The sequence below is a fragment of the Scyliorhinus torazame genome, chromosome 11 (assembly GCF_047496885.1).
Source record: "Scyliorhinus torazame isolate Kashiwa2021f chromosome 11, sScyTor2.1, whole genome shotgun sequence".
Lineage (NCBI taxonomy): Eukaryota > Metazoa > Chordata > Chondrichthyes > Carcharhiniformes > Scyliorhinidae > Scyliorhinus > Scyliorhinus torazame.
In genome coordinates this window covers 16706418-16734319 of record NC_092717.1, presented here as the reverse complement: position 1 = coordinate 16734319, position 27902 = coordinate 16706418, and the positions used below count along the sequence as shown (strand labels likewise).

The following is a 27902-nucleotide window of genomic DNA, read 5'->3' as shown; positions in this document are numbered from 1 at the left end:
AAAGCTCAACGTATTCTGGATTCCAGTCCTTTGATTAGTTTAACATGTCAGACGACCCAAATGTACATTTTCCTGATTCAGGGGTGACAGTGCTAACAACAGGGCCATTGTGGCAATTAACGCAGGGCAGAGAATTAAAGCAGGTTCAGACATCAGTCGTGGCCAGTCCCTCTGTTCCGGCGACATATGGCACAGTCAGTTCCCGCCCCACTGAGAAAGTCGATGTTAAGGTTAAAGATACCATCAGAAAAGCGATGTGTGTTGGTGAACAACTTAGCGAATAGCTAATGATGCTCGCAGTTAAGCAGTTTTAAATGATTAAACCATAAGAAATTATCAAAATCATTTGCGTGTTCTAATCCAGAAAGCCAGTTGATGAAGCATTTAGAACTGAAACCAACCTCTACGCACTTGTCTATTTCTTTACAAAGCTACACATTACAGACATACACCTCCTAACCAACAACTGTATTTCAGTCTGCGTCTATTCTTGAGAGCTCAAGTGAACCCCAGTGAATGCCAGCCAGCCGGCATACAAATGAACGTGATTAGTGTACAATTTTAAAAATAAATAATACATTTAGAGTACCAAATTATTTTTTTTTCCAATTGAGGGGCAATTTAGTGTTGTCAATCCACCTAACCTGCACATCTTTGGGTTGTGGCATGAAACTCATGCAGACACGGGGAGAATGTGCAAACTCCACACAGACAGTGACCCGGGGCCGGGATCGAATCTGGGTCCTCAGCGCCGTAGACAGCACTGCTAACCACGGCACCACCTTGCTGTCCTCCTGAGGGCAGCACAGTAGCACAAGTGGCTAGCACTGTGACTTCACTGCGCCAGGGTCCCAGGTCCAATTCCCCACTGGGTCACTGTCTGTGTGGAGTCTGCACGTTCTCCCTCTGTCTGCGTGCTACCGAGCCATTGATGGAAGCATGATCAGAGAGGGTTCTGGGCCCAAGGGGGACAAAGAGGAAGGTATGAAGAAGTTAACTGCTGTTCTGTCGAAAGAGCCCAGACAATCTGCAAACACCCATATGCAAGTCAAAGGAAGGAGAAATGGGCGATACCTATTATCAAAGAACAAATTAGGTCATATACTTTGCAATTGTTCCTTGCAAACAGTTGCTGAAATGTATGAAGTCTCTCTTCTGCTTACATAAAACCATAACCGTTACCAGTCCAAGTGTGAGCTTTAAACCATTGACCAGGCAGTCCTGAGAGATTGTTTGTTGTTTGTGACACCCGGTGGAATTAAGTGACGACTCAAACTGCCCACATAACATCGGGCCAACTAGCTACAAAGCACTTTATAACATGTCCTCAGGATGCAAGATGGAAGTCCATCTGTGAGTACAGTCACTTGCAAAGCAATTCTGGCAACTTCACGTCACTCCCGGACTCCCTACCCAAACCTCCCACCTGCCATTTTTCAGCCCTACTTCCTCTCGCTTTCGGCTTGCCTCCCCCACTGATTTTTGCTCCCTTGCTCATTTCCTCCCTCTCCCGATTACCCACAAGGAGTGGGAAAGGGCGCAGGAGCGGGAGAGGGTGTGGGAGTGGGAGAGGAAACGTGAGACCGCTCGGGCGAGAGATAGAGCGCGGCGCGAGACACGGCACTAGAGCGAGTGTGCATGGATGAGAGAGAGAGCCCGAGTGAGAGAGTTGGCAAGGGGAAAGGGGAGAGAGATACGGTGAGCAGGAGAATATTGGCGAGCAGAAAGAGTGAGCTTATCACTTATATTTTTAATTGTATTTTACTTTATAAATTACACAATTTACAAACATAAGAATTTAGCAATGTACAGTATTTCAAGTTACTGTTCATCGCTGTCTTAATGATTTTTTTCTGAGGAAAATGGTCCCATGTAACCAACTACAGTATTAACAATGATTGTAATGAGAGACTGATTTGAATAAAGTTGTTTCACTTAAAGTTGCTCTTTCAGAAACACAACTACAATGTTAAGTGAGGAATTACTGTATTTACTCTTTGTTGAATCGTCAGGGCTATTCTCCTACAAAACCATATGACATCATGCTGCAGCTTGTACACTAAGCTATAAAAATGCCAGATGCAAGTTCGTAGTAACAATTCCACTGTTAAGCAGCTGCTAGTTTTGCTTTACATTACCCAAGAAATTATTTTGTTACTTTAAAATGCCGAATACTCCATGCAAAAGATGTATTTGATCAATGTCATATACCCTCTGTAGCCAGCCACCCGTTGTGTACATTTTATAATGATGTTGGATTTGTATTCTTTACATTGTGTCATGTGAGGGTCCCTTTAAGAAAAGCGTGTTTTATCAAATGGCTGCAGTGATGTCACTGGTGGAGCTGGGCTGTGATTCTGTCTTTTACTTTCGTTTCGAGCTGGAAGCTGCTTTGTGGCTCTGCGTTTTTTGGTTTAGCTTTCAGTTGGGGAGCTGCAGTCAAACCAAGAAGGTGCATTTTGGGCTCTATCTCTGCATGCTAAAGAATGTCTCCAGACCACTTGATAACTTCAAAGTAATACCGATTTTCTGTAAGGAATTCAAACCTACGGTTTTGTAGGAAAAAAAGGGTGTTTGGCTTATGGATGTTGTTAGGAAAGTTACTAAGGGTTACCTATAGAGTACTGTATCTTTGGGGGGGGGTGAGATATTTGTGTTGGTAGTTGATAAGATGTTTACTGTGTGTTTATAAAATGTTAACTGGATTCATAGAATAAACATTGTTTTGTTTAAAAATACTTACGATCTCTGTTGCATCAAATCTGGAAAGTGGGCCCTTGTGCTCCCCATAACCAAAATCTATTAAAAGTTGTAGGTCAGGAGAATTCATGATATACTTTGGTGTTCTCTAAACCCTGGCCCATAATAATTGCAATAAATGATAAATAATCAACAGTGGCTTTTAAACGTACCCACTTGTTGACAAGAAGGATGTATAAATCGCTTTTATGCCACTATCAGCACCTTCTTAAGTCCTTAATGCCACCATCAAAACTCCCTTTGTCTTATGTCCATGACATCTTTTAGTCAATCTCTCCTTTGCAAAGAATCATCCTTGACCTTTATTCTGCTCCAACTTCTCCACTCCCCCATCTCCAACTATACACATTCTCTTCCGCTCTGAGGAAGAGTCGTACTGATCCGTTTCTCTCCTCTACAGGTTCTGCCACACCTGCCCGGTTTATCCAGCATTTTCTGCTTCTATTTACTATGTATAAACTCTGCACCCGGTAGCTACGCTGTTGGAGCAGAATTCCACCGTGCCAGCAGCCGGAATAGAGGAACAATGCAAAATAACTGTCACCAGGCAAATGGTTATTATAAACCAACAATGCAAGATCGAGGGTTCAGGAATCTTAATAAATTCCGATTCACTGTCACCACTGCCACTTGCACATCAGGAAAGGTATAGACTTGCGCTTTTGCAAAGCTGCTGCAATGGTTAAAATTGTTCGGCAGCACAGCTGTTTAATAGGGCAGCACAGTAGCATGGTGGTTAGCACAATTGCTTCACAGCTCCAGGGTCCCAGGTTCGATTCCCGGCTTGGTTCACTGTCTGTGCGGAGTCTGCATGTTCTCCCTGTGTGTGCGTGGGTTTCCTCCGGGTGCTCCGGTTTCCTCCCACAGTCGAAAGATGTGCAGGTTAGGTGGATTGGCCGTGCTAAATTAGTGTTCAAAATTGCCCTTCGTGTTGGGTGGGGTTACTGGGTTATGGGGATGGGGTGGAGATGTGGGCTTGGCTCGGGTGCTCTTTCGAAGAGCCGGTGCAGACTCGATGGGCCGAATGGCCTCCTTCTGCACTGTAAATTCTATGAATACTATGAATAGCAAAGAACCTTTATTCTCATATTGCATACAAAACTACATTTTACAAATGTTTAAAAAATTGTCATCCCAGACAATTAAACTGTATTTTCAGCCCATGATTCACTCTCGACTTCCCTGTCAAACGCCGACTTATGTCACGGTTCACAATCATTTGTGCAACTATCTGACACTGTTAATTATAACCATTAACCTGTTCTAAAGAATTAGGCACTTATCCTATTCCGCAAGAATGTTTAATGAGTCTTGAAGACTTAAGACAAAAACAGGAGACCTTAAAAAAGGTTTTGCCACAAAATACCTGCACTTCAGCAAGACTGCTCAGTTGTTGTTCATCCAAAGTCGAGGACACACCACCGGAGGTAGGAGAGGAGGTAACCTGGGCACGGCAGGACAATATATATCCAAAGTCAAGACGGTAAGTGGCTTGGAGGGGATGGCGTTCCCATGTCTCCGCTGCCCTTGTCTTTCTCGATGGTAGCAGTCGTGGGTTTGGAAGGGGCTGCTTAAGGAGCCTTGGGGAGTCCATGCAGTGCATCCCGTAGATGGGACACACGGCTGCCAATGTTCATCAGTCGTGAATGATGGAGTGAATGTTTGTGGATGGGGCGCCAAACAAGTGGGCTAATTAGCCCTTGATGGTGTCAAGTTCCTTGAGTGCTGTTAGAGCTGCACTCATAAGCTACACTTATATGGCTGGTCCAGTTCAGTTTCTGGTCAATGGCACCATGGCCATGCAGACAAACATAAGAGCAATATTAGGTGCAATACCAGTTGACACTTGCATCCCACACAATATACAGGAGGCTACTTCTTATCGAAGGATGAGTCATTAGGGGATGTATTACGGCAAAGGCAGGGCGAATTCCAGTTTTGCTGAGGGCAAGCGGGGGGGGGGGTTGCAGGTTACAGGACATGCTGTTCCACGATTGTCATTAAGGAACAGAACATAGTATCGTCTGCACTTCATAAGGACGCTGTTCTGACGTAGCTCTGCAAACTGCCAGGGATAACTTATTACAAACTCCCATCCAAAGGTGAGCTTTCTCTACTTCACTGCCAGTCCGTAGAGTGGGTCACTGGAAGTTACTAGCAACGCTGCTTCTGTGGGAAGTATCCACCATATCCTAAACTTGCTGTTTCCAACCAATTTCCAAGGGACAGCTGTTTTATTTTTAAATGGGAACCATGTATGTTGTACTCAGTAGGGTGCGAGGATAAATGGGTCTTTTTCGAGTTGGCAAGCTTGCACTCATGGTGTGCCACAAAGTTCAGTCCTCGGGCCCCAAATATTTACAATCGATATTCATGACTTGGACGTAGGGATAGAAGGTACTGTAACCAGATTTGCAGATGACACTAAAATAGGTGGGATAGTAAGTTGCAATCCAGAAAGAAGAAATTTACAAATAGATATATATAAGTCAGGCGAGTGGGCCAAAATTTGGCAGATGGAATTTAACGAGGAGAGGTTATCCATTTTGGTCACAGGAATAAAAAGGCAACTTATGTAAATAGAGAGAATCTTCAAAATGTTTGGGGCAGTGGGATATGGGTGTGCTCGTGCATAAATCGCAGGAAGTTCGTATGCAGGTGTGTGCAGGTAATAAGAACGACAAATGGAATTTTGGCATTCATTGCTAACAGAGAATAAAAGTAGGGAAGTGTTGCTGTAACTGTGGAGGGCATTGGTGAGGCCACATCTGGAGCACTGTTTCGGTCCCCTTACTTGAGGAAGGACGTAAATACATGAGGCGGTTCAGAGAAGGTTCACTAGTTTGATTTGAGGGATGATGGACGTGTCTTAATTATTATTATGAAGAGAGATTGAGCAGTTTAGGCGTATATTTGCTGGAGTTTAAAAGAATGAGAGAAGATCTAATTGAGGTATTTAAGATGCTGAAGGGGATTGATAGGGTAGACAGGGAGCGGATGTTACCTCTGTTGGACGTTCCAGAATGAGAGGCCATAGTTTCAGGATAATGGATGGCAGATTTAAAACAGAAATGAGGAGGAATTATTTCACTCAAAGGGTTGTGAATCTGTGGAATTCTCTACCCCAGAGTGCAGTGGATACCGGAACACTAGACAAATTTGAGGAGATAAATAAGTTTTAAACGGTAGAGGGATGAAGGGTTATGGGGAGCAGGCAGGAAGATGGAGCCTAGGCCGAGATGAAGTCAGCCATGATCGTTTTGAATGGCGGAGCAGCTCGAGGGGCTGAATTACCTGCTCCTAGTTCTTACCATTGAATCCCTACAATGCAGGAGACCATTCGGCCCATTGAGCCTGCACCCTACCTAGGCCCACGCCCCTGCCCTATCACCTAACCTTTGGACACTAAGGGGCAATTTATCAAGGCCAATCCACCTGACCCTGCACATCTTTGGACTGTGGGAAGAAACCGGAGCACCCGGAGGAGACCCACGCAGACACGGGGAGAACATGCAAAATCCACACAGACATACATGTTCTGGTCTTCTGACTTAAAAACGCATAACAGAATTCTCGGACTCTTCCCGGGAGTGTTACCTGAATGACGACTGTTCTCCATGAACGGATAACGTAACCGGTGGAGCTGGAGGTTGGATACACACAGATTGCCTGTTTCCATGAGAGTCTTTCCGGATGAGCTTTCCTGTGTTAGGGTCGTAAATGCGGACCTCAGGTCCGGGCTGTGCCTGCGGGTGGATGGGAGTCGGATGAAACAATGGTGTTTGCAAACCACCGTGGACTTCCGGGAAGCTGGCAGGGCTGTTGGTTCTGCAAAAAAAGCACAAAAATAAAAATATTGGCTGGCGGACGTCGGCCGATCTCCCACGGTAGCCTATTGATGGCTCAGGATGTGGAGTAGAGCTGCTCAGCGCCATTCATACACAAAGTACCTAAAACATAGAAAATCGCCCTAGAGTCAGTCACAGAAACCTGGTCAGAAAAAGAATCTGGTTCACAGAATTAACCAGGACCGTGACTGTTTTGAATTTGATATGTTTTGGGTGGGGTGTGTTAACTGGGAATCAAATGCAGGTCAGTGAAACTAGAGGCAAGTTAGGAAACAGGCAGCGGAGGCTCTGGATAAGGTGAGCTTTATAAAGGACGGGGAACATAGGAATAAATCGGGTCCGGAGACGACAAAGGCGGCAGCAGATGAGCGGAGGTGGGCTGGAGACGTGCCATGTCACGGCGATAAATTGCCCCTTAAGTGTCCAAAGGTTAGGTGAGGTTGTGGGGATAGAGCAGGGGCGTGGGCCTAGGTAGGGTGCAGGCTCGATAGGCCGAATGCTCTCCTTCTGCACTGTAGGGATTCTCCGCCAACGTTAAATCCTAAAGCCCGATGCCATTGGCGGGGCAGAGGTGGTGATCAGAAATCAGCACCTTTAATTCCGATCACTTTGTAACCCGGGAAGGGACAGGTAGAGGGTAATCCACCGTAAGCTTGGGAGAGCTCAATGGTTTAACCAAAAAGGGAAAAATAATTGAACATGGGAGACCCCTACCACGAATTGCCAACAATGCCAATTACTCAACTGAGGGTAGAGATTCCACAGCAGGCAAAAATCAGCGACCCGGGCAAAAACTGCACTCATTCGGAGAAATTTTTTTTTTTCATATCACTTTCTGCTCCAGCTCTTGTGCACATCACTGAATATAAAACTTACCAAGAGCCAGTGAAATCAAGCCGTGTTTTGGAACTTAATTTTTCTTTTGAAAATCATACTTCTGCTTTGAAAAATATTCCGAAGTATTTAAGTGGGGCAATTTGACGCAGTTTTACTTAAAGAGCTGAAAATAGGTTTGATCACAAAACACAGCAACCAATTTTTGATCACAATGTCAATCCGCCATCTGTGAAAAACACAATCTTAAACTACCAAAAATCAGTTGGGGGGGGGGGGGGGGGGGGGGGAAAGTCTACAGAACCAGTTGCTAGCTATGTTGATGTCGTAAGTTCTTTTTAGTAAATTTAAAGAAAAATTATAACAGAAAGGTTTTAAAACGTGCCTGTTGAGGTCCTGGCCTCTTAAGAAAAGCTAAAATTTAAAAGCCTTCTCCAAGACCGGCAAATAGGTGCATTTAACAGAAACCCGCCGTGGTGATTTTAAAAACTATTCCTTCATGAATGTGGGGGTCACACGCTCGGCCAGCATTGAGTGGCTATTTTTGAGATGCTGGCGGTGGGCTGCCTTTTGAAAAGCTGCAGTCCCTGGGGTGTAGGTACTGTGCTGTGAGGGAGGGAATATCAAGATTTTGTCCCAGTGACAGAACGCCAATATATTTCCAAGTCAAGATGGTGTGCGGCTTGGAGGGCGGTGCGTCTGCTGTCATTGTCCTTCTAGATGGTAGAGATTGCGGGTTTGAAAGGTGCTCTCGAAGGCGGCTGGCTGAGTTGTTGTAGTGCGACTGTGTACTGTGACCACTGAGCGTCGGTGGTGGTGGTGGTGGTGGAGAGGGTGGATATTTAAGGTGGTGGATGGGGTGCGGGACCATGTAGGGCTCCTTTGTCCTGGATGGTGTTGAGCTTTTTGTGTGTTGTTGGAGCTGCACTCACCCAGGCAAGGGGAGAGTGCTCCATCAGACTCCTAATTAAATTGAACTGAGGGCTATGGCCTAAATTGTAGGCTTCGAGCACATGCTTCTTAAGGAAGCTCTGGAGGTTGCCTGCGGATGTTCAATTTGTGCAGGCTGTAACTTGCACACAGAATTCCACAATCCTTTCCACTGGTTTGGCCGATTTCAAGAGAATTGCGCTGAAAAGATCAAGCGGAAACTCCTGGCAACAGAGTCTCAGGGGGCCGGGTTATAACCAGTGATCTCAAGGTTATACACTCCCGTGTAATCAGAAAACCACCTGCACCATCAGCATTTTGAGTGCATTGGCCAGATCGGAAATTGAGGGAAGCAGCGCTCGAGGCAACTGATGACACAAAGAGTTGCTCACCGCAGCATGCAGATAATGAAAGGCATATTTTAGTTATTAACTAGGACCTGCAACACTTCTGTCCTCTCCTTCAAAGATCTTTTGACAGTGTCAAAGAAACTGGAGTCATTAGCATCAAAAGGTGTTATTTGCAACCCCAGTAACAACTCTTTCAACTGCCAAGGCTTCTGAAATGAAACATGGTAATAAGGCATTTAATGTGGCATTACTGAAGTACAGAGCTGGAGAATATACGCCATGACTTATTCCTGCACATGCTTATATTTGAACCATTTTAAAAATAAATTTGAAGTACCCAATTCTTTTTTTTCCCAATTAAGGGGCAATTTAGTGTGGCCAGTCCACCTACCCTGCACATCTTTGGGTTGTGGGGGTGAGACCCACATGGGGAGAATGTGCAAACTCCACATGGACAGTAACTCGGGGTCGAACCTCTGACCTTGGCGCCGTGAGGCCGCAGTGCTAGCCACTGCGCCGCCTTATATTTTAACAATGTATCGCGTAATAGACATCTGTTGGCCACGATTTTGCACATGCTGGGCAAGGTTGTTCGAAGCGATATGCTGAGTAAGAAGAATACATTGCAAATAACTTTGTCGTTCAAAGATGTGGGGTCAACTTCGATACACTGGCGGCGCCCAGCTCCCCTTCTCCACCACCCTCCAGACCGTCAGACCATTGCCTCCGAGTCACAGGGTTCTGGGTTCGAGTCCCCACTTCCAAAGATTTTCAAGGCCGATGCCCTGTTGCGGTTCGGAGGGCGCAATGCACTGCTGGCGGCGCCGTCTTTCGGATCGGATGTTAAATTGAGGTTACATCTGCCCGCTGGGGTGACTGTAGAAGATCCCTATTTCAAAGGAGTTACCCCCGGTATCCTGGCTGAGATTCGTCCTTTAATTAACCTCGCTGAAACAGATTATCTGGTCATTACCACATGACTGTGTGGGAGTTTGCTGTGCGCTTACTGGCTGCGCCATTTCCTGCACTATGACCATGGCTACACTTCAATAGTACTTAACTGGCAGTAAAACCCTTTTGAGATGCTCGGGGCGGAAGGGGTCATGAAAGGCACTGGGTAAATGCAAGACATTCTTTTCTTTAAACACTGGGAATACAGCAGTCACTATCTTCAGCCTTGCCTTCAACTCCATACCATGGACACGCTCCTTTCTGGCATTCAGCTCCGGTTGATCAAGATTGTTGACAGTATAAATGGGTTTATTCCACTCCAAACTAAATATCCTATATCATATCCTCAGAAAGACTGTCTACTTCCAGCTCTGCCCCACTTTTTGCCCATCCGCCATTAAAATAATCTCACAGAATTGTTACGGTGCGGAATTTTTTCTCAGATCACATTTGCTTCATTTGCAAATCAATTTAAATCTGTTCCCTCGTGTCCTTGATCCTTTTACGAGGGGGCGGTGTTCCTATTTTCGCTGTGCAGCCCCCTCGTGCTTTTGAACATCTGCAACAGATTTCCTCTCAGCTGGTCAGTACCCCCGCCTCGCCCCCCCCCCCCCCCCCCCCCCCCTCAAATTCTCATCTGCACATTCAGGTCTTTTCAGGGCCCTGTTCCTCTCCATCTCTGTAACCTTGCACAGCCCACAAACCCCCAGGTTTACATTCCTCCAATTTTGACATCCGACTTCCTTCACCCGCCCATCGGCGCCGCCCCTCCCCCACAAGCTAGAATTCCATCTCTAAACCCCTGTGCTTCCACATCTCCCCCTCTCTTCCTTTAAGACCCTTCGAAATCCAACTCCTTGACAAAGCTTTCGGTCTGCCCTTATCTCCTTCTTTGGCGCACCATCCTATTTTGGCTGACAGCGCCCAATGGAAAGCGAATGTTTTCCCACGTTCAAGGGGGTCTATGTGAAAGCTGGTTGCTGCTGTTTACCTTTGAGTTTTGATGTAGTCTTCTTTCAACGGGAATAACTTTTCATCGACTCTTTCCCACCGTTCCAGCGAGCTCCATAACCAGTCGGGGTTTACCACATGGAGATGTTTACACGCTTGTGCTTGCCGGACCTTCTCCGTCCCTGCAATGATAAGAAAAATTTGCTTATTACCACACTGCGCTCGAATGCAAACAACCGTTACAGATCTTCCAACTGCCATCCATCCCGTCACGTCACTGACCAGCGCTCGCCAGAGTTTCAAGAATTGATGTCTTTGTGAGTTTACCAAGTGGACAAAACTGCCAAGAGAAATATCCTGCTCACTAGTATATCGATCGGCCTTATTATTCTACTCCCAAGGGTGTTTTATCCTGTCCTTATGTAGCATTTTGTTTCAATAATTTGATTTTGGATCTTCGTACAAAGTCTCGCCCCGTGAAAACAGCATCAAGGCTCAAAAACCCATCAAAAGTGCCTTATTCGCTGGACTATAAGATGCACCAGACGGCCTGACACAGCAGGACGTGGGCAGGGTGGGGGGGGGGGGGTAATCTTAGTCCATGTAGCCACTCAAATATTTACATTGATCATTAGGGAACAAAGATACCAAAGTAGCACCCCAAAAAACAATAACGCAATAACTCATCGTGGAAGCCCAAAATGTCCTCATCATTGTTATCATCACTGGACTCTCATTTTACCAAAAAACAAAAACAAACTAGTCGCTGTACATAACTTTGAAACACACGGCAATGATCTGTACGACAAGGGTAATCTTCAGAGGGCAACATTCCTCTCAGAGAAAAGAGTGTGCACCTTGCGGAATGTGGAATGGAAAGAACAAAACAACGCCGCACAATCCTTGCAACAACTGGGAGTCAGGATAATGTAGGCCACACGCATTTCCCCCACCACCACACCAAAGTGACAACTGATGGGTCTGTTTTACGAGACAGGGTTAATCTGGTTAGTAAGCTGCTCCGTAACTTTGAACAATCAATGATAGTTACTGTCACGTTACTACAGAAGACAAATAATATTTAATCATTTATAAGTAAATCAACCAAGTAAAAAGTGTACAAATGATTCTGCTAATTTATCATTTAAAACAAAACTGCGTATTAATGCAGGTCTCTCCATCCACGGAGCCCGAGTTCAGACCCATCCCAGATTAAGGGCCTCCTCAGTCCATTCCTATGATGTTAGTGTGCATATTTCAGTCCGGTTCCTCGTGGGCATCTGCCTACAGCAGAAACCTTGCTAATTTGACACTAACTGACCATCCCGCTCAGCAGAAAGACAAAAGACAGCTGGAGTGAAGAATGGAAGTTGGGGATGAGGTACATCAAAAACGGAGTGTAATTCTGCCCAGCAATCGTCCGAGACTGACGCAGATCGTCCTCAACATTGGTGAGGTACTTGACCCCGAGGCGAACTTCTGACCACTTATCCACTCATAGAACATAGAACAGTACAGCACAGAACAGGCCCTTCGGCCCTCGATGTTGTGCCGAGCATTGTCCGAAACCAAGATCAAGCTATCCCACTCCCTGTCATTCTGGTGTGCTCCATGTGCCTATCCAATAACCGCTTGAAAGTTCTTAAAGTGTCCGGCTCCACTATCACAGCAGGCAGTCCATTCCACATCCTAACCACTCTCTGAGTAAAGCACCTACCTTACGTATGTATGTATGTTCGATCCCTCCTACATCTCCCACCCTGAACCTTATAGTTATGCCCCCTTGTAACAGCTACATCCACCCGAGGAAATAGTGTCTGAACGTCCACTTCATCTATCCCCCTCATCATCTTATAAACCTCTATTAAGTCGCCTCTCATCCTCCTCCGCTCCAAAGAGAAATGCCCCAGCTCCCTCAACCTTTCCTCATAAGACCCGCAAACCAGGCAAATCAGCACTCCATCATTAAGACCACCTAACTCCATCTCCGTGACATGATCAGGCTCTGCCCCCGTCTCAGCTAACCTGCTGCCAACACCCTCCACCATCCCTTTGTTGTCTTTAGACTTGACTATACCAATGCCCTCCTGGCTGACCCCCCACCTCTCACCCTCTCTGAACTTGAACACATCCAAAACTCTGCTCTCCACATCCTAATTTACACCAAGTCCCATTCATCCATCCTGGTGCTCGCTGACTTGCACTGGCTCCTGGTGGAAGCAACGCTTCAAGTTTTACGTTTCTCATCCCTGCTTTAAAATCCCTCCGTAGCCTCATTTCCTCCCTAAATTTGTACTCCATAGAATTCCTTGGATTCCCTACAGTGCGGGAGGCTATTGGGCCCATCGAGTCTGCACCGGCCCTCTGAAAGAGCACCCTACAAAGGCCCACTCCCCCGCCTCATCCCCGTAACCCCACCTAACCTGCACATCTTTGGACTGTGGGAGGAAACCGGAGCGCCCGGAGGAAACCCACGCACACACAGGGAGAACGTGCAGACTCCGAACAGGCAGTGACCCAGCGGGGAATCGAACCCGGGTCCCTGGCGCTGTAAGGCTGCCAAGTCCTATGTCTGGAACTCCTTCTCCTACACCTCCCCACCTCTCAATCTACCTCTACACCTTCAGGGCTCCTCTTTAAAATCTACCTCTTTGACCAAGCTGTCCAAATCCCTCATGTGGCTTGCTGTCTGGTAATGCCCCTGGCCAGTACCTTGGCATGTTATATTACATTCATGGCGCTGTACAAATGCAAGCTGCTGTTTTCGCACAGTTGGTGCCTGAAATGGGAAGAGCGGCAACTCTTAAACATGAACATCCCTCAACTAAATAAGCACAAGATTTAATGAATCAGCTGCTACTGTGACATAACCTAACATGGATTTAAAGATGAAAAATGCAGGACCTGTAAATCAGGTCAGTCACTGGGAGCGAAAGCTAGGTTAATATCTCAGTTCAAAGGTTAAAATCAGCGAATTCTGATGAAAGCTTTTGTCAATGGCATTAACCAATCTTTCCCTTTCAGATTTCAAATTAACTGTTGTCCACTTCCAAATTAATTTGTTCTTATTTTACATTCAAGCATTCAACATTTTTGTTGCTGAAACAGGTTAACTTAAATCCGGTTTAGAAAAATTAATTCAATTCAGGTTTTTTAAAAATGATTTACTATGTAGAATATTGCAGATAAGTAGTTCCATTTCAAAATATATTGTTGGAATTTTTAATGCTCGGTTATTGTCGTGTTTTATTGATAATTTAGCCCCTCGAGCTTGTTCCTGAATGCAGAGAGATTATGGCCGTTCTGTGACCTAACTCCATCCACCCTGTGACAGCTTTGTTAATAGAAATCCATCAACCTTATATTTAAAATTAACCACTGGCCCAGTGTCAACTTCCATTGGTAGAAGACCACGCCACACATCTGCCACTCTTTTAGAGTGCATCATGCTTCCTAACCTCACTCCTTAAAGATTTGGCTCTTACCTTTAGGCCATGTCCCCTAGTTCAGGACTGCCAAACCAGCTACGTCGCTGACCTCCAGGAAACCCTGTAAGCGGCCCATTCATTGACCATTCATGGCCTGGTCCAGCAGGTTGATAATCAGCTGGCGAATCATTCTACCACTTCGCCACTACTCCCCAACGAGGGAAAAAAACGAAGTGTGCGGAAAGACATTAAGATCAATTCATCTGGTCTCCACTAAAAGGTCATCGTTCCCTGTCCGTGTGGAGTTTGCTCATTCTCCCAGTGTTTGCGTGGGTTTCACCCCCACAACCCAAAGGTGTGCAGGGTAGGTGGATTGGCCACGCTAAATTGCCCCTCAATTGGAAAAAATGAAGTGGGCACTCTAAATTTTTTTTTTTTAAAGAAAGGTCATCGTTCTGAAACCTCGGCCGAAATCTTCAGACGTCGTTGCCCTGCTGGGATTTTCAGGTGAGGCTGAAAGTGAATGCCGTTTTGGGGGGAGGACCCACCAAATTTTCCGCTCTCGCTCGCAACGGGTCCTGCCAGGGATGGGGCTAGAGAATCCCCCCCATCAACTCTGCTGCTCCCGTCGCAGGTGCTGGCTGACCTGTCGAGCACTCCCACCAAGTCCGGATTGTATTTGGATTTCGGATTTCTAACAGCAGTTACGGCATTTCCTGTTTATCGTTAGATTCCCCCCCCCCCCCCCACCCCAAGACAGTCTGTGCTCTTTCTCAACCTCTCCAACTGGCGTCTTCCCACAAACACAAGCTAATTCACTCCCTACATTCTCATCTGGCACACGAACAATGTGGTTTGACACTCTAATAACGTCGCCCAATGGGTCACAATCCTGGATCTCCCTTCACACAACAGCGCGGTGGGTGTACCTACACCACACGGACTGCGGCGGTTCAAAATGGCGGCTCACTACCTCCTGCTCAAGGGCAATTAGGGAGCGGCAATAAATGCTGGCCTAGTCAACGACAGCCACATGAGAATGTTTAAAAATCTGCACCTCCCCATTCCCAGCCCATGGCCAAGAGGGTAGCAGTGGGAGCAGGTCTAAATACTGCACCGTTAAGAGTGCTGCAGGAGGCTGCAGTGGGAGATATACTTGTCTCGCAGATGTACTTGACCTGAAGCATGCTGGCTTGTCATTGTAAAATGTGTAAAACATTCACGTTCTACATTATATACGACAGGAAGGGCTTGTTACCCTCGTAATCAAAAGAGCTCGTGTCACGCTCCCAATGAAAATGCATCCCGCTGTAACAGGAACCAAGTGAGATAAGCACTCCCACTAAATCTGGCAAGTGACTGAAAATATAATTGGTGTTTAGGGCCAAGGGGCAGCAACTTCCTTAACGTAGGAGTCCTTTTTCTACAAAGGAGTCTCTGCAGGAGAATCAGCAGCAGGAAAGGAAGTTTTTGCACCTAATCATTTATGCCAAGAGATCTTAAAACGCGGAAAATCAACGTCAGTCGGAATTCATGCAGACGTCAACCCACCAATCGAACAAGATCGAAGCACAGATTGTCCTCAATTGCAGCACATAAATCTGTCACGTTTCTGTCACTGAATTATGTCTAGTTGTGGGGGATGGAAGGGGTCTTGAGTATTAGATTTAAAAAGGTTTGCCTCCATTCTCCCTTGCTATAAGCCGGGAATATACAGCACAGAAGCAGACCATTCGGCCCAACTACTTTGTGGTAGAAAAAACAGAAAACGCTGGGTAAATCAGCAGGTGTGACAGGGGACAGTAATAGCATTAACGCCTTGAATCTAAATTATACTTCTACAGAACTCTGTGGTAGTGTTTATGTCCCACAGGAGTCTCCTGCCTGTCCATCTCCACGCTCTTGGTGTATCTTTCTATGTCCTTTTCTCTCACATACTCATGTAGTTTCTGTTGGAACGCATCTAGTCTGCTTGCCAGAACTACTTGCTGTGGTGGCGAGTTTGGCGTGCTAGCCGCTCTGAGTGAAGACATTTCCCTGCAAAGATTTATTGGGAACAATCTTGTGCTAACTGCACCGGAGTTGCTGAATACATTACTCCATCATGAAATAATTGGAAATGTTTTCTTCAAGGTGGGATTAACAGGAAGTGAGATGTGATTCTGATTGGAGCCATTTCCGTGACTTGGCAGGAGCGGAAACCCAGAGGGGAGGGGTTCCAACACGGAGTAATGATCCAATTAATTTCTCATCATGTCAACTCTCCTCACAAAAATAATCAATCCTGGGGCCCCATCATCCTTCCAAACTAACTGCCCCAGTCTCCAACTTCCCTTTCTTCTCCAATGCCTCACCGCTGTCCCCCAGCAGGACGGGATTGCTCTAACCTGGGGCGGCACGGTAGCACAGTGGTTAGCACTGTGGCTTCACAGCGGCAGGGTCCCAGGTTCGATTCCCGGCTTGGGTCACTGTCTGTGCGGAGGTCTGCACATTCTCCCCGCGTCTGCGTGGGTTTCCTCCGGGTGCTCCGGTTTCCTCCCACAAGTCCCGAAAGACGTGCTTGTTAGGCGAATTGGTCATTCTGAATTCTCCCTCTGTGTACCCGAACAGGCGCCGGAATGTGGCAACTAGGGGCTTTTCACAGTAACTTCATCACAGTGTTAATGTAGCCTACTTATGACACTAATAAACAACAAAGAACAAAGAAATGTACAGCACAGTAACAGGCCCTTCGGCCCTCCAAGCCCGTGCCGACCATACTGCCCGACTAAACTACAATCTTCTACACTTCCTGGGTCCGTATCCTTCTATTCCCATCCTATTCATATATTTGTCAAGATGCCCCTTAAATGTCCCTATCGTCCCTGCTTCCACTACCTCCTCCGGTAGCGAGTTCCAGGCACCCACTACCCTCTGCGTAAAAAACTTGCCTCGTACATCTACTCTAAACCTTGCCCCTCTCACCTTAAACCTATGCCCCCTAGTAATTGACCCCTCTACCCTGGGGAAAAGCCTCTGACTATCCACTCTGTCTATGCCCCTCATAATTTTGTATACCTCTATCAGGTCGCCCCTCAACCTCCTTCGTTCCAGTGAGAACAAACCGAGTTTATTCAATCGCTCCTCATAGCTTATGCCCTCCATACCAGGCAACATTCTGGTAAATCTCTTCTGCACCCTCTCTAAAGCCTCCACATCCTTCTGGCAGTGTGGCGACCAGAATTGAACACTATACTCCAAGTGTGGCCTAACTAAGGTTCTATACAGCTGCAACATGACTTGCCAATTCTTATACTCAATGCCCCGGCCAATGAAGGCAAGCATGCCGTATGCCTTCTTGACTACCTTCTCCACCTGTGTTGCCCCTTTCAATGACCTGTGGACTTGTACTCCTAGATCTCTTTGACTTTCAATACTCTTGAGGGTTCTACCATTCACTGTATATTCCCTACCTGCATTAGCCCTTCCAAAATGCATTACCTCACATTTGTCCGGATTAAACTCCATCTGCCATCTCTCCGCCCAAGTCTCCAGACAATCTAAATCCTGCTGTATCCTCAGACAGTCCTCATCGCTATCCGCAATTCCACCAACCTTTGTGTCGTCTGCAAACTTACTAATCAGACCAGTTACATTTTCCTCCAAATCATTTATATATACTACAAACAGCAAAGGTCCCAACACTGATCCCTGTGGAACACCACTGGTCACAGCCCTCCAATTAGAAAAGCATCCCTCCATTGCTACCCTCTGCCTTCTATGGCCTAGCCAGTTCTGTATCCACCTTGCCAGTTCACCCCTGATCCCGTGTGACTTCACCTTTTGTACTAGTCTACCATGAGGGACCTTGTCAAAGGCCTTACTGAAGTCCATATAGACAACATCTACTGCCCTACCTGCATCAATCATCTTAGTGACCTCCTCGAAAAACTCTATCAAGTTAGTGAGACACGACCTCCCCTTCACAAAACCGTGCTGCCTCTCACTAATACGTCCATTTGCTTCTAAATGGGAGTAGATCCTGTCTCGAAGAATTCTCTCCAGTAATTTCCCTACCACTGAAGTAAGGCTCACCGGCCTGTAGTTCCCGGGATTATCCTTGCTACCCTTCTTAAACAGAAATAAAAATAAAAGATTATTTATTTATTCTTATCTGTATAATCATAGCCAGAGGAGCGCATTTAATGGCTGCGCTTTCTGCACCCGCACCGTTACTTCCGGTGACCCTCAAGAATCTATCCTTGGCCGTCTCCTATTTCTCATCAACATGGCACCGCTCAGTGGCATCATTTGAAAGCACAGCGTTCGTTTCCACATGTACACTGATGACTCCCCACCGCCCACAATTTTACTTTACCACCCCCTCTCTCGGAGAGACCAAACGCAGACTGGGTGATCGCTTTGCTGAGCACTTTCGGTCTGTGCGCATTCAGGACCCTGACCTTCCCGTTGCTTGGCATTTTAACACAAGACCCTGCTCCCATGTCCACATGTCTGTCCTTGGCCTGCTGCAATGTTCCAGTGAAGCTCAACGCAAACTGGAGGAACAACATCTCATCTTCCGGTTAGGCACGCTCCAGCCTTCCAGTCTCAACATCGAATTCAACAACTTCAGATGATTAGCTCTATCCCACCTCGACCCATTTGTTTTCATCCCATTTCATTTTAACTATTGTTATGGGCCAGGGTTTAGAGAACCCCAAAGTGTATCATGGAGTTTGCCTGACCCACGACTTTTACTTGATTGTGGTATGGGGAGCACACGGTCCACTCTACAGGTGTGGTACAGCAGAGCTTTACAGTACTTTTAAATTAAAACAATGTTTATTTATGCAACCAGTTAACACTTTATAAACCCACAGTAAACATCTTAACAACTATCAACACCAATAAATCCCCAAAGAATACAGTACTCGATAGGTAACCCTTAATAAATTCCCAAACAACATCCGGAAGACGAGAGACCCTATTAACACAGAGATCAGGTTTAAATTCACTATTGAGAGCAGTCAGCACTTTGAAATCACCCAATTGATTTGGAGACAGTCTTTAGTTTGCAGAGAGAGATCCTTATGCAGCTCCTTGCTTTGCCTGCAGCTATCCAGCTCTCAAAACGAAACTAACCATACCCTGTAGCAAACAGCCTAAAACAAAAGTAAAGCAGACAGACAGCCCAGCTCCACCCACTCTCTGAAATCAATGCAGCTTTCTAATAAACACCCATTTCTTAAAGGTAAATACAGTACAGCTATTTTATAATCCCCCATTTCTTAAACACACATTTCTTAAAGGTACTCTCACATGACACTATAGATCATAGAATTTACAATGCAGAAGGACGCCATTCGGCCCATCGAGTCTGCACCGGCTCTTTGAAAGAGCACCCTACCCAAGCCCACACCTCCACCCTATCCCCATAACCCAGTAACCCCACCCAATACTAAGGGCAATTTTGGACACTAAGGGCAATTTAGCGTGGCCAATCCACCTAACCTGCACATCTTTGGGCTGTGGGAGGAAACCAGAGCACCCGGAGGAAACCCACGCAGACACGGGGAGAATGTGCAGACTCCGCACAGACAGTGACCCAAGCTGGGAATCGAACTTGGGACCCTGGAGCTGTGAAGTAATTGTGCTAACAGCTATGCTACCGTGCTGCCCAATCTTTAACCTTTAAACCAGGGGCTGGTTTAGCACAGTGGGCTAAGCAGTTGGCTTGTAATGCAGAACAAGGCCAGCAGCGCAGGTTCAATTCCCATACCAGCCTCCCCGAACAGGCGCCGGAGTGTGGCGACTAGGGGCTTTTCACAGTAACTTCATTGAAGCCTACTTGTGACAATAAGCGATTATTATTTTATTTATTTTTTGTCTTTCTTTACATATATTTCCCCCCCCCCCCCCACACTCTTCCCCCCCCATCTTCTTACCTCTTCTCCCTTTTGCTTCCCCCTTCCCTTCCCCCCCATTTTTTCTCATTTTGCCTCTCTCCCACCCATGTCCCCCCTCCCCCACATCTACATCTGTCACAGCTTACCCTCCAATTTTAGTTTCTCTGCCGTTTGGCCTTTCACAACTTTTATTCTCTCTCGGGACTGCCATTAGCACTCGTTCCCATTGGTTCCTGTGGCTATGACTCATCTTTCATTCCCTCACCCTATAGTATAAATATCTCCCACTTTCTTATACCGTTTAGCTTTGACAAAGGGTCATCTCGACTCGAACCATCAGCTCTTTTCTCTCCCTACAGCTGCTGCCAGATCTACTGAGATTTTCCAGCATTTTCTCTTTTGGTTTCAGGTTCCAGCATCCGCAGTATTATTTTTTATTTTTCAATTCCTCCATTGTTCTGGATGAGCACTTTAACCATCATCTTCCTTCCCCACTACCGGAGAGTAAACCAGACTGGTCTCGAACTTGGTGTCACATCTGACCCGGAGATGAAACTTTGGCAATATATTGATACCAGCACAGAAATCGCCTATCTGTTGCTGACAACTTCATTCATGCCTTTATTATCTCTATACATTACTGTTGCAATGTACTCCCGTACCAGCCTCCCCGAACAGGCGCCGGAATGTGGCGACTAGGGGCTTTTCACAGTAACTTCATTTGAAGCCTACTTGTGACAATAAGCGATTTTCATTTCATTTCATTTTCATTTCATTTCAGTCTCTTGGCTAGTCTCCCACATTCTATCCTCTGTATACCTGAAGTCATCCACACCTTTTCTGTCTGTGTTTTAACTTACGCCCAAGACCTACAACAAGTTGCAGTCAAGCTATAAAAAAATTTTCATCCTGGTTTTCAAATCCCTCCATGGTCTCACTCTCTCCTGATCACGGTCATCTCCTCCGACCCCACAACCCTCAGATATCTGCACTCACCTCATTATGGCCGCTTGAGCAACCACAATTGTAATCACTCCACCAAGGCATGGCATGCCTTCAGGTTCCGGGGCCCTAAACTCTGCTCTCCTCTCCCTAAACAGGTGGCACGGTGGTTAGCACTGCTGCCCCATAGCGCCAGGGACCCGGGTTAAATTCCAGCCTTGGGTCACTATCTGTGTGGAGTTTGTACCTTCTCCCCGTGTCTGCGTGGGTTTCCTCCGGGTGCTCCAGTTTCCTCCCACAGTCTAAAGATGTGCAGGTTAGGTGGATTGGCCATGCTAAATTGTTTCTTAGTGTTCAAAGATGTGTAGGATAGGTTATGAGGCTATGTGGATAGGGGGATGCGGGGATAGGGAGTGCACGTGCAGGGTGCTCTTTCAGGGGTAGGTCAGACTCGATGGGCCGAATGGCTTCCTTCTGCACTGTACGAATTGTATGGTTCTACACCTGGCATTCCATCTCCAAGGCCTATACGCTTTAGCCATCTGGCCTAATGTTACCTTACAGGGCACATTGCGTTAGGAACTCATGCTAAAATTAAAAAATAAACAAGAAATCCAACAATTGGCAATGTGTTCTGGCGGTTGTAATTTTAAAGGGGAAGAAACTATTTTAAAGTGGAAATTGTAGAAAGGTCAGGTTGGCTGAGTTGATGGAACTACAGTTTTGATATCTGATTACTCTAGCAGTGCTGTAAACAAATGTTTACCTAAAGTAAGGTGGTAACAATGGGAGACATTGTCAAAAGGGGCTGGTTTAGCACTGGGCTAAATCACTGGCTTTGAAAGCAGACCAAGGCAGGCCAGCAGCGCGGTTCAATTCCCGTACCAGCCTCCCCGAACAGGCGCCGGAATGTGGCGACTAGGGGCTTTTCACAGTCACTTCATTTGAAGCCTACTCGTGACAATAAGCGATTTTCATTTTCATTTCAATTTTCATTTCAAGTTAAAGTCAAGATGGTAAAAGTTAAAGAGAAGATGAGGGTGAATTTCACACTTGAATTCTAAACGGTGAATTCATGCAATAAAGGTATCAAGAGTAACTTCTGAGAAGGTTAGTTCAGATAATGGAAGATCAAAAGAAACAACAGTAGATTGGAGGCAAGTCCACTCTACGTGAGGGAGGTGTTTTGGTACCGCAGCCCACAGAGACAAGCTGTGCCTGGAGAAAGCTTGTTTGAGAAACCAGTTGTCTCAATCCTAAGACTGAAGCATTTCCAGATGATAGAGGTGTCTGGTGTACTAACTATTGCTGGATTTTGCTTATAATTTTAGAACCTATGGGATGTTGTTTGGGGAGGTTTAGCTCGGAGGTTAGGAAAGCAGAGGGATTTGGAACTGGGCAAGTGTAAAGATATTGTGTATAGCAATTAAGGTAGTTAAGAATATTTTTAGTTGACTTTCTTATGTTTTACTGTTTAATAAACATTTATTTTGTTTAATCCATCACAAAAACATCTGGAACAACCTTCACTGGTCTGCATATCATTCCGTGTTGTATATCAAATTGCTAAAAACTGTTGCGAGCTGGCAATCCAAGTTTCCCTTCTGTGATTTGGAATGCCCTAGCATTTAACATCAGCTGTGCTCTTAACAATGGTCATATTTTGTTTTATAATCCTCTTACGAAACACCATGTTTTATTATTTTAAAGGTCCGATGTAAACATAAGTTGTTGTTGCGACTGCACCATGAACTCTTCTGTTATTTAATCACTCCTGTCTTCCTCCCCCGCTCATGTATTTGCTTTATTTGCTTCGTTAGGTCCCTTGTTCCGCATTGTAACCAATCACTGTTTTGTCGATGTACCATTTGTCAATGTTCTCTGTTCATTATTCCTGCGTCTACTATGTACGTACTGTGTACATTCCTCGGCAGCAGAAAAATACTTTTCACCGTACTTCGGTACATGTGACAATAAATCAAATCAAATCAGAAACCTTTTCTCTGGCTCCATCACTAACACATCTTGCAACCCGCCCCCCGCCCCGCCTCTGTCCTTCGTTCTAAACTGTTAAATCCCTAAACCTCTCCCAGTTCTGACGAAAGGTCACCAGTCTGAAACACTAACTCTGCTTCTCTCTCCAGGGGAGAGGAGCGGCAGCCTGACCTGCTGAGCGCTTTCCGCCATTTTCTGACGCCAGGTCCCAATCGGACTAAAGGCTTCGCGAAGCAAAATAAAACGGACAAACTTCAGGAAGAAACTGCCAAGGATGAATCCGAAGTACCACATAACAGTTATCTGATACATCGGGGAAGATTATTCCCTTGAAATCATTCCGGAATGTTCTCTCCTGTGCTGCAATCGAGGAGGAGCTTCAACCCGTTTTGTGCCAACAATTGATGTTTTCAGTATTAATGATGTGTAATCCTTGACGCAGAAGAACAACAAGTATTATTAGAGGTTAATCAACAAGTAATTTAGCCGGTACACCACAGTGCTTTTATTTACATACCATCTGCTACCATTGATCATAGATTATATACATCTGGGTGATTTTGATGAAAAACAACAAGAGTTTATAACCTACAACAATCTCAAGGGACTACCATAGAGTCAATTATTGCACCACCCCCGAATATAAATGGATTTCTTGAAGCCTCCAGTCCGACTTCTATACGGAAATCCTGCAGGAATAAATTGATCTCCATGGGAAGCCAGACAGCAGTTCACCAGCAAATTACTCATCCATTACTTTAAGATTAGTCAGCAAATACGGAACACTCAATTCAATAGCCACCCAACCTACTGCACAACCTCTTCCACAAAGCAAGTAATGAAAATATCCATCAACCGTGATGAGTAAACGGCACTCTCATACCAGCAGTTACAAATATGTTGCACGTCAAGGTTCCTACTAAAACCATTCTTTGATGAATCCTGTGTTCTCAAATGCAATCTTTCATTCCCAAGAGCCACAGGTTGAGTCAGAAGCCCATCTCCCTCAGCAGTCCCCTCACACAGCAATCACCATGGCAAAGAGATCAATTGCTACAATGAAACTGATATATACCGTACTTACAAAGGCATGTTACAACTGATGCGGCGAGTTTAAGTGATCACTATTGCATTTTTACCACCCAGATTTTAAATGGTTTTCCACAGTACTGAATCACAGAATCGTGATGGCGCAGGAGGCCATTCGGCCCATCGTGCGCGCACCGGCTCTCCAAACGAGCATCATGACTTAGTGTCATTCCCCTGCCTTTTCCCGTACCCCTGCATATTGTTTCTATTCAAATAATCATCGAATGTCCTCCTGAACACCTCGATTGAACCCACCTCCACCACACTTCCAGGCAGTGCATTCCAGACCCGTACCACTCGCCGTGTGACGAAGTTGACAGATTCGTAGAGTACGGACAGATCAAAATACAGAGATGCAAGACAGCAGTTTGCGTCAGCTGTTAAGAAAAAGACCTGCATTTACAGCAAGCTTTGCGTGACCACCAGACATCTCAAAGTGCTGTACAGCCAATAACGTCCTTCTGGAAGTATACCTAAACATGAGGCAATGTGGCACATAGCAAGCTCCCAGCCATGTGATAATTGCCAGATAATCTGTTTTCGACGGATAAATATTGCGGCTGGGACACCACGGATACGTTCCCTGCTCTTCTCTGAAGCAGAGATCTGGGATCATCAACATCCATGCGAGAGGAGAGACGAGGCCGTCTCACCGAAAGACAGCACCTCGGACAGTGCAGCACTCCCTCAGTGCCACACCCGAGTGTCAGCCTGGATTCTTCCGCTCAAGTGAAAATTAAAAAAACGCCCCGTAACCTCGACTACAACAGTTCCACCATCACATCACTAGTTGAAGGAATGCTTGAGTTAGCGCAAGAGTTTCTGTCCCCATAAACCCATGGTGGATGTCACCAAAGATATAAAAACTAATTTGAAATCTAACAGAAGTTGTGCTGAGGATGCCTATGCAAAATTCATCGACTCTTCCTCCTTTCATATTGCCTCTGTGGTAGCGGCAGACTGAGGAGATATTTTTCAGCCACACAGCAGAGCAGGAGTAAATGATCAATCTGTGATCGGGGGTTCCCCAGAAACACAGGCAGTGGTGATGCCATAATCATGCCCGCGCCCAACCACTCCCAAAACAACCAACAAATCATCTCCGCAGTCACACACCCAAGACGATAAATCGTTACAAACAGTAAAACAACTTAGATTTATGTACAGCACTCACATTGGAAACGTCTGTTTCCACAGAAGTGTAATCAATGGTGAATAGAAATCCAGTCAAAGAACGTATCCAGGAGAGAGAATTCTATCCTCAATCCAAGAGTTTTAAGCAGCGGCTTAATGGAGACGAGGAGAGGAGAAGGGTGGAGGGCTTGAGGGAGAGAATTCCATTTGGTTAAGGACACGGCTGCCGTGGGGATGAGGGAGGGGGGGGGGGGGGGGGGGGGAAACAATAGGCCAGAGCTCGGGGAAGAGAAAGTTTGAGGGAGGAAGGTTGTGGGGCTGGTGAAAATTATAAGGATTGTGTCGGGGGCAAGGTCGTGAAGGGATTTAGACACGAGTGACAATTTTAAATCTGAGATTTTGGGGGCCCGCAAGTCGACACGGGCCAGCAAGGGAAAGGGTGAGGGGTGAATGGGACTCGGTGTAGGGTAGCAGAAGGGGTGTAGAGATTTGGGTGGGGGTTGTCGCTTACAGAGGGTGAAGAGTAGGAGGCGGGCCAGGGTTACATTGGGATAATCTAGTCTGGACGTGACAAAGTCATTGATAAGGGTTTCCACTGCGGACAGGCTGAGGGAGAGGTGGAGATAGAAGTAGGAGGTTCAGGTTGGGGCCAAATAAGATGGCAAAACTGCAGAGTCGGGCCGAGCACAAGACATTGTGCGGGTGTTGGGTTACGTCAGCGGTGAGGATACAGATCTCAAAGATGTCAAGTGTCCAATTCTTAGAAGGTATCTTTGCTTTGGAAGCAGTGATAATGGTGCGATTCCACCTAAAAGTGAAGTTTCCAAAGATGTTCTCAGTCATTACCTTTCCCCATTTTGTTGAGCTCAAAGGCAGTCGGAAGTTGGTTAATTGAGGATGGTAATACCCAATTGATTAATGAAACGCATCATTTCAAAATCCAGCTGCAAAGATAAACACAGCTTAAAAAGCACCCAAAAGGCCACACAGCTCTGGCAGAACCACAACACAACAGGGGCAAGTGTGTGGATGCCGGGAATACAAAATAAAAAATGGGAAATTCTGGAAATGCTCTGCAGGTCAGACAGCATCTGTGGAGAGCTAACATTTCAAGTTTGCGACCTTCCATCCCAACTGGGAAAAGTAAGAAATGTAATATGTCTTGAGCCAGTGAAGTGGGGGAAGCAGCGAACACATACTACATTGAAAGAAGCACAAGTAACTCGCTGTTTCGCCTGGACCTGATCGAATCATGTCCAAAATTCCCCACACGATAAGTTAATATTTCTACCTCTATCACTGAAGGGAGAACGACAGAGGCACTGCAGAGGGACCAAGACAGAATTAAAAGTAAAGTAACCTCGAGTGATTCCCCCATATCCCATAGCATCAGTTACACAGTAACATTGGGAGATAATGCTGCACCAATCTGGACTCACTTGGACTTAACATCTTGATGCTGGTACAAGTCCACTCCCTATTTGTTTTGGGGAATATTTATGTTCATCGACTACGTCAAAGGAACTTCAGGCCAAAGGTCACTGATGCTCCCTCGGCCAATGTTAGTTGAATAACACTTTACCGGACCTTTGACTTTCAGAGTAGGCACATGAGGGGCGTCCTTCACCACATGATCATTCATTACCCACTGAAGGGGAATTGGCAGTAATCCCAAATTTTCAAGTCATAGAATCACAGAAACCCTACCGTGCATAAGGACGTCATGAGGCCAATCAAATCCACACCGACCCTCCGAAAGAGCACCCCACCGAGGCCCACTCCCCCACCCTATCTCTGTCACCCAATAACCCCACCTTACCTTTGGACACTAAGGGACAATTTAGCATGGCCAATCCACCTGAACTGCACATCTTTGGATTGTGGGAGGAAACCGGAGCACCCAGAGGAAACCCACGCAGACACGGGGGGGGGGGGGGGGGGAAATGCACAAACTCCACACAGTCGCTCAAGGTTTGTATTGAACCCATCCCTGTCGCTGTGAGGCAGCAGTGCTAACCACTGTGCCACCGTTCCGCCCTGTCAAATTCCATACTGGCAACACACCCATGCCTCTCAGCGTCAACGCACAACCCTGCCTTAACGGATCGATGCTAGCAGAGAAACTGGAGGCGTTGGCCCAAACTTTGTCAATGAGAGACACTCAAAGTGCTGTGGAAAATGAACTGGTGACCAGGTTTGCTTGTAACGCGGAGCAGTAGAAGTCACCACCAAGCTCGGATGACATGTTTCCTGCGTGTCCACCCCAACTTGTAATTTTTCCATCAAGCCAGGCTACCTTCCGATACGGTGTGACAAATGCAGAACGAACAGAAATCCAAGAGGGCCAGTCAAATGGAGTTCACATTGTGGACTTCGTTGGCTGGGGCCACATTTGTTGTCCATCCCTAGTTGTTTGGCCTGTTAAAAAATCTGTGAGCCTGGAGTCACATGTAGGCCAGACCAGGTGAGGAGGGCTGATTTCCTCCCTGAAAGGGCATTAGCGAACCAGATGGGTTTTTACGACAATCGACAATCATTTGTTTCATGGTCATCATTAGACTTTTAATTCAGATTATTATTGAATTCAAATTTCACCATCTGCCGTGGCGGGTTTCGAACCAGGGTCCCCCCGAGCATTACCCTGGGTCTCCAGATTACTCGCCCAGTGACAATACCACTACACCATTGCCTCCCCTCGCGTAATAAACTGAGATGTTGAAAAGGATGAGGGGACACAATGAGAGTGAATAAGTTAAAACATGTTTCCACTAGTAGAAGGGTAGGTAACCAGAGAACACAGGT

General features: G+C 46.1%; 1 protein-coding gene across 3 annotated transcripts in view; it reads right to left on the bottom strand.

The window, feature by feature from the left end:
- ctdp1 (CTD (carboxy-terminal domain, RNA polymerase II, polypeptide A) phosphatase, subunit 1) overlaps positions 1 to 27902 on the bottom strand; it is a 308714-nt gene that overhangs the window by 169124 nt on the left and 111688 nt on the right. For all 3 annotated transcript variants that reach the window (XM_072466987.1, XM_072466986.1, XM_072466985.1), the window contains exons 9-10: positions 10665 to 10806; positions 6358 to 6588 (exon numbers count right to left, since the gene is read on the bottom strand). In XM_072466987.1, the coding sequence (XP_072323088.1) occupies positions 6358 to 6588; positions 10665 to 10806 (373 nt within the window). The remainder of the gene's footprint in view (positions 1 to 6357; positions 6589 to 10664; positions 10807 to 27902) is intronic.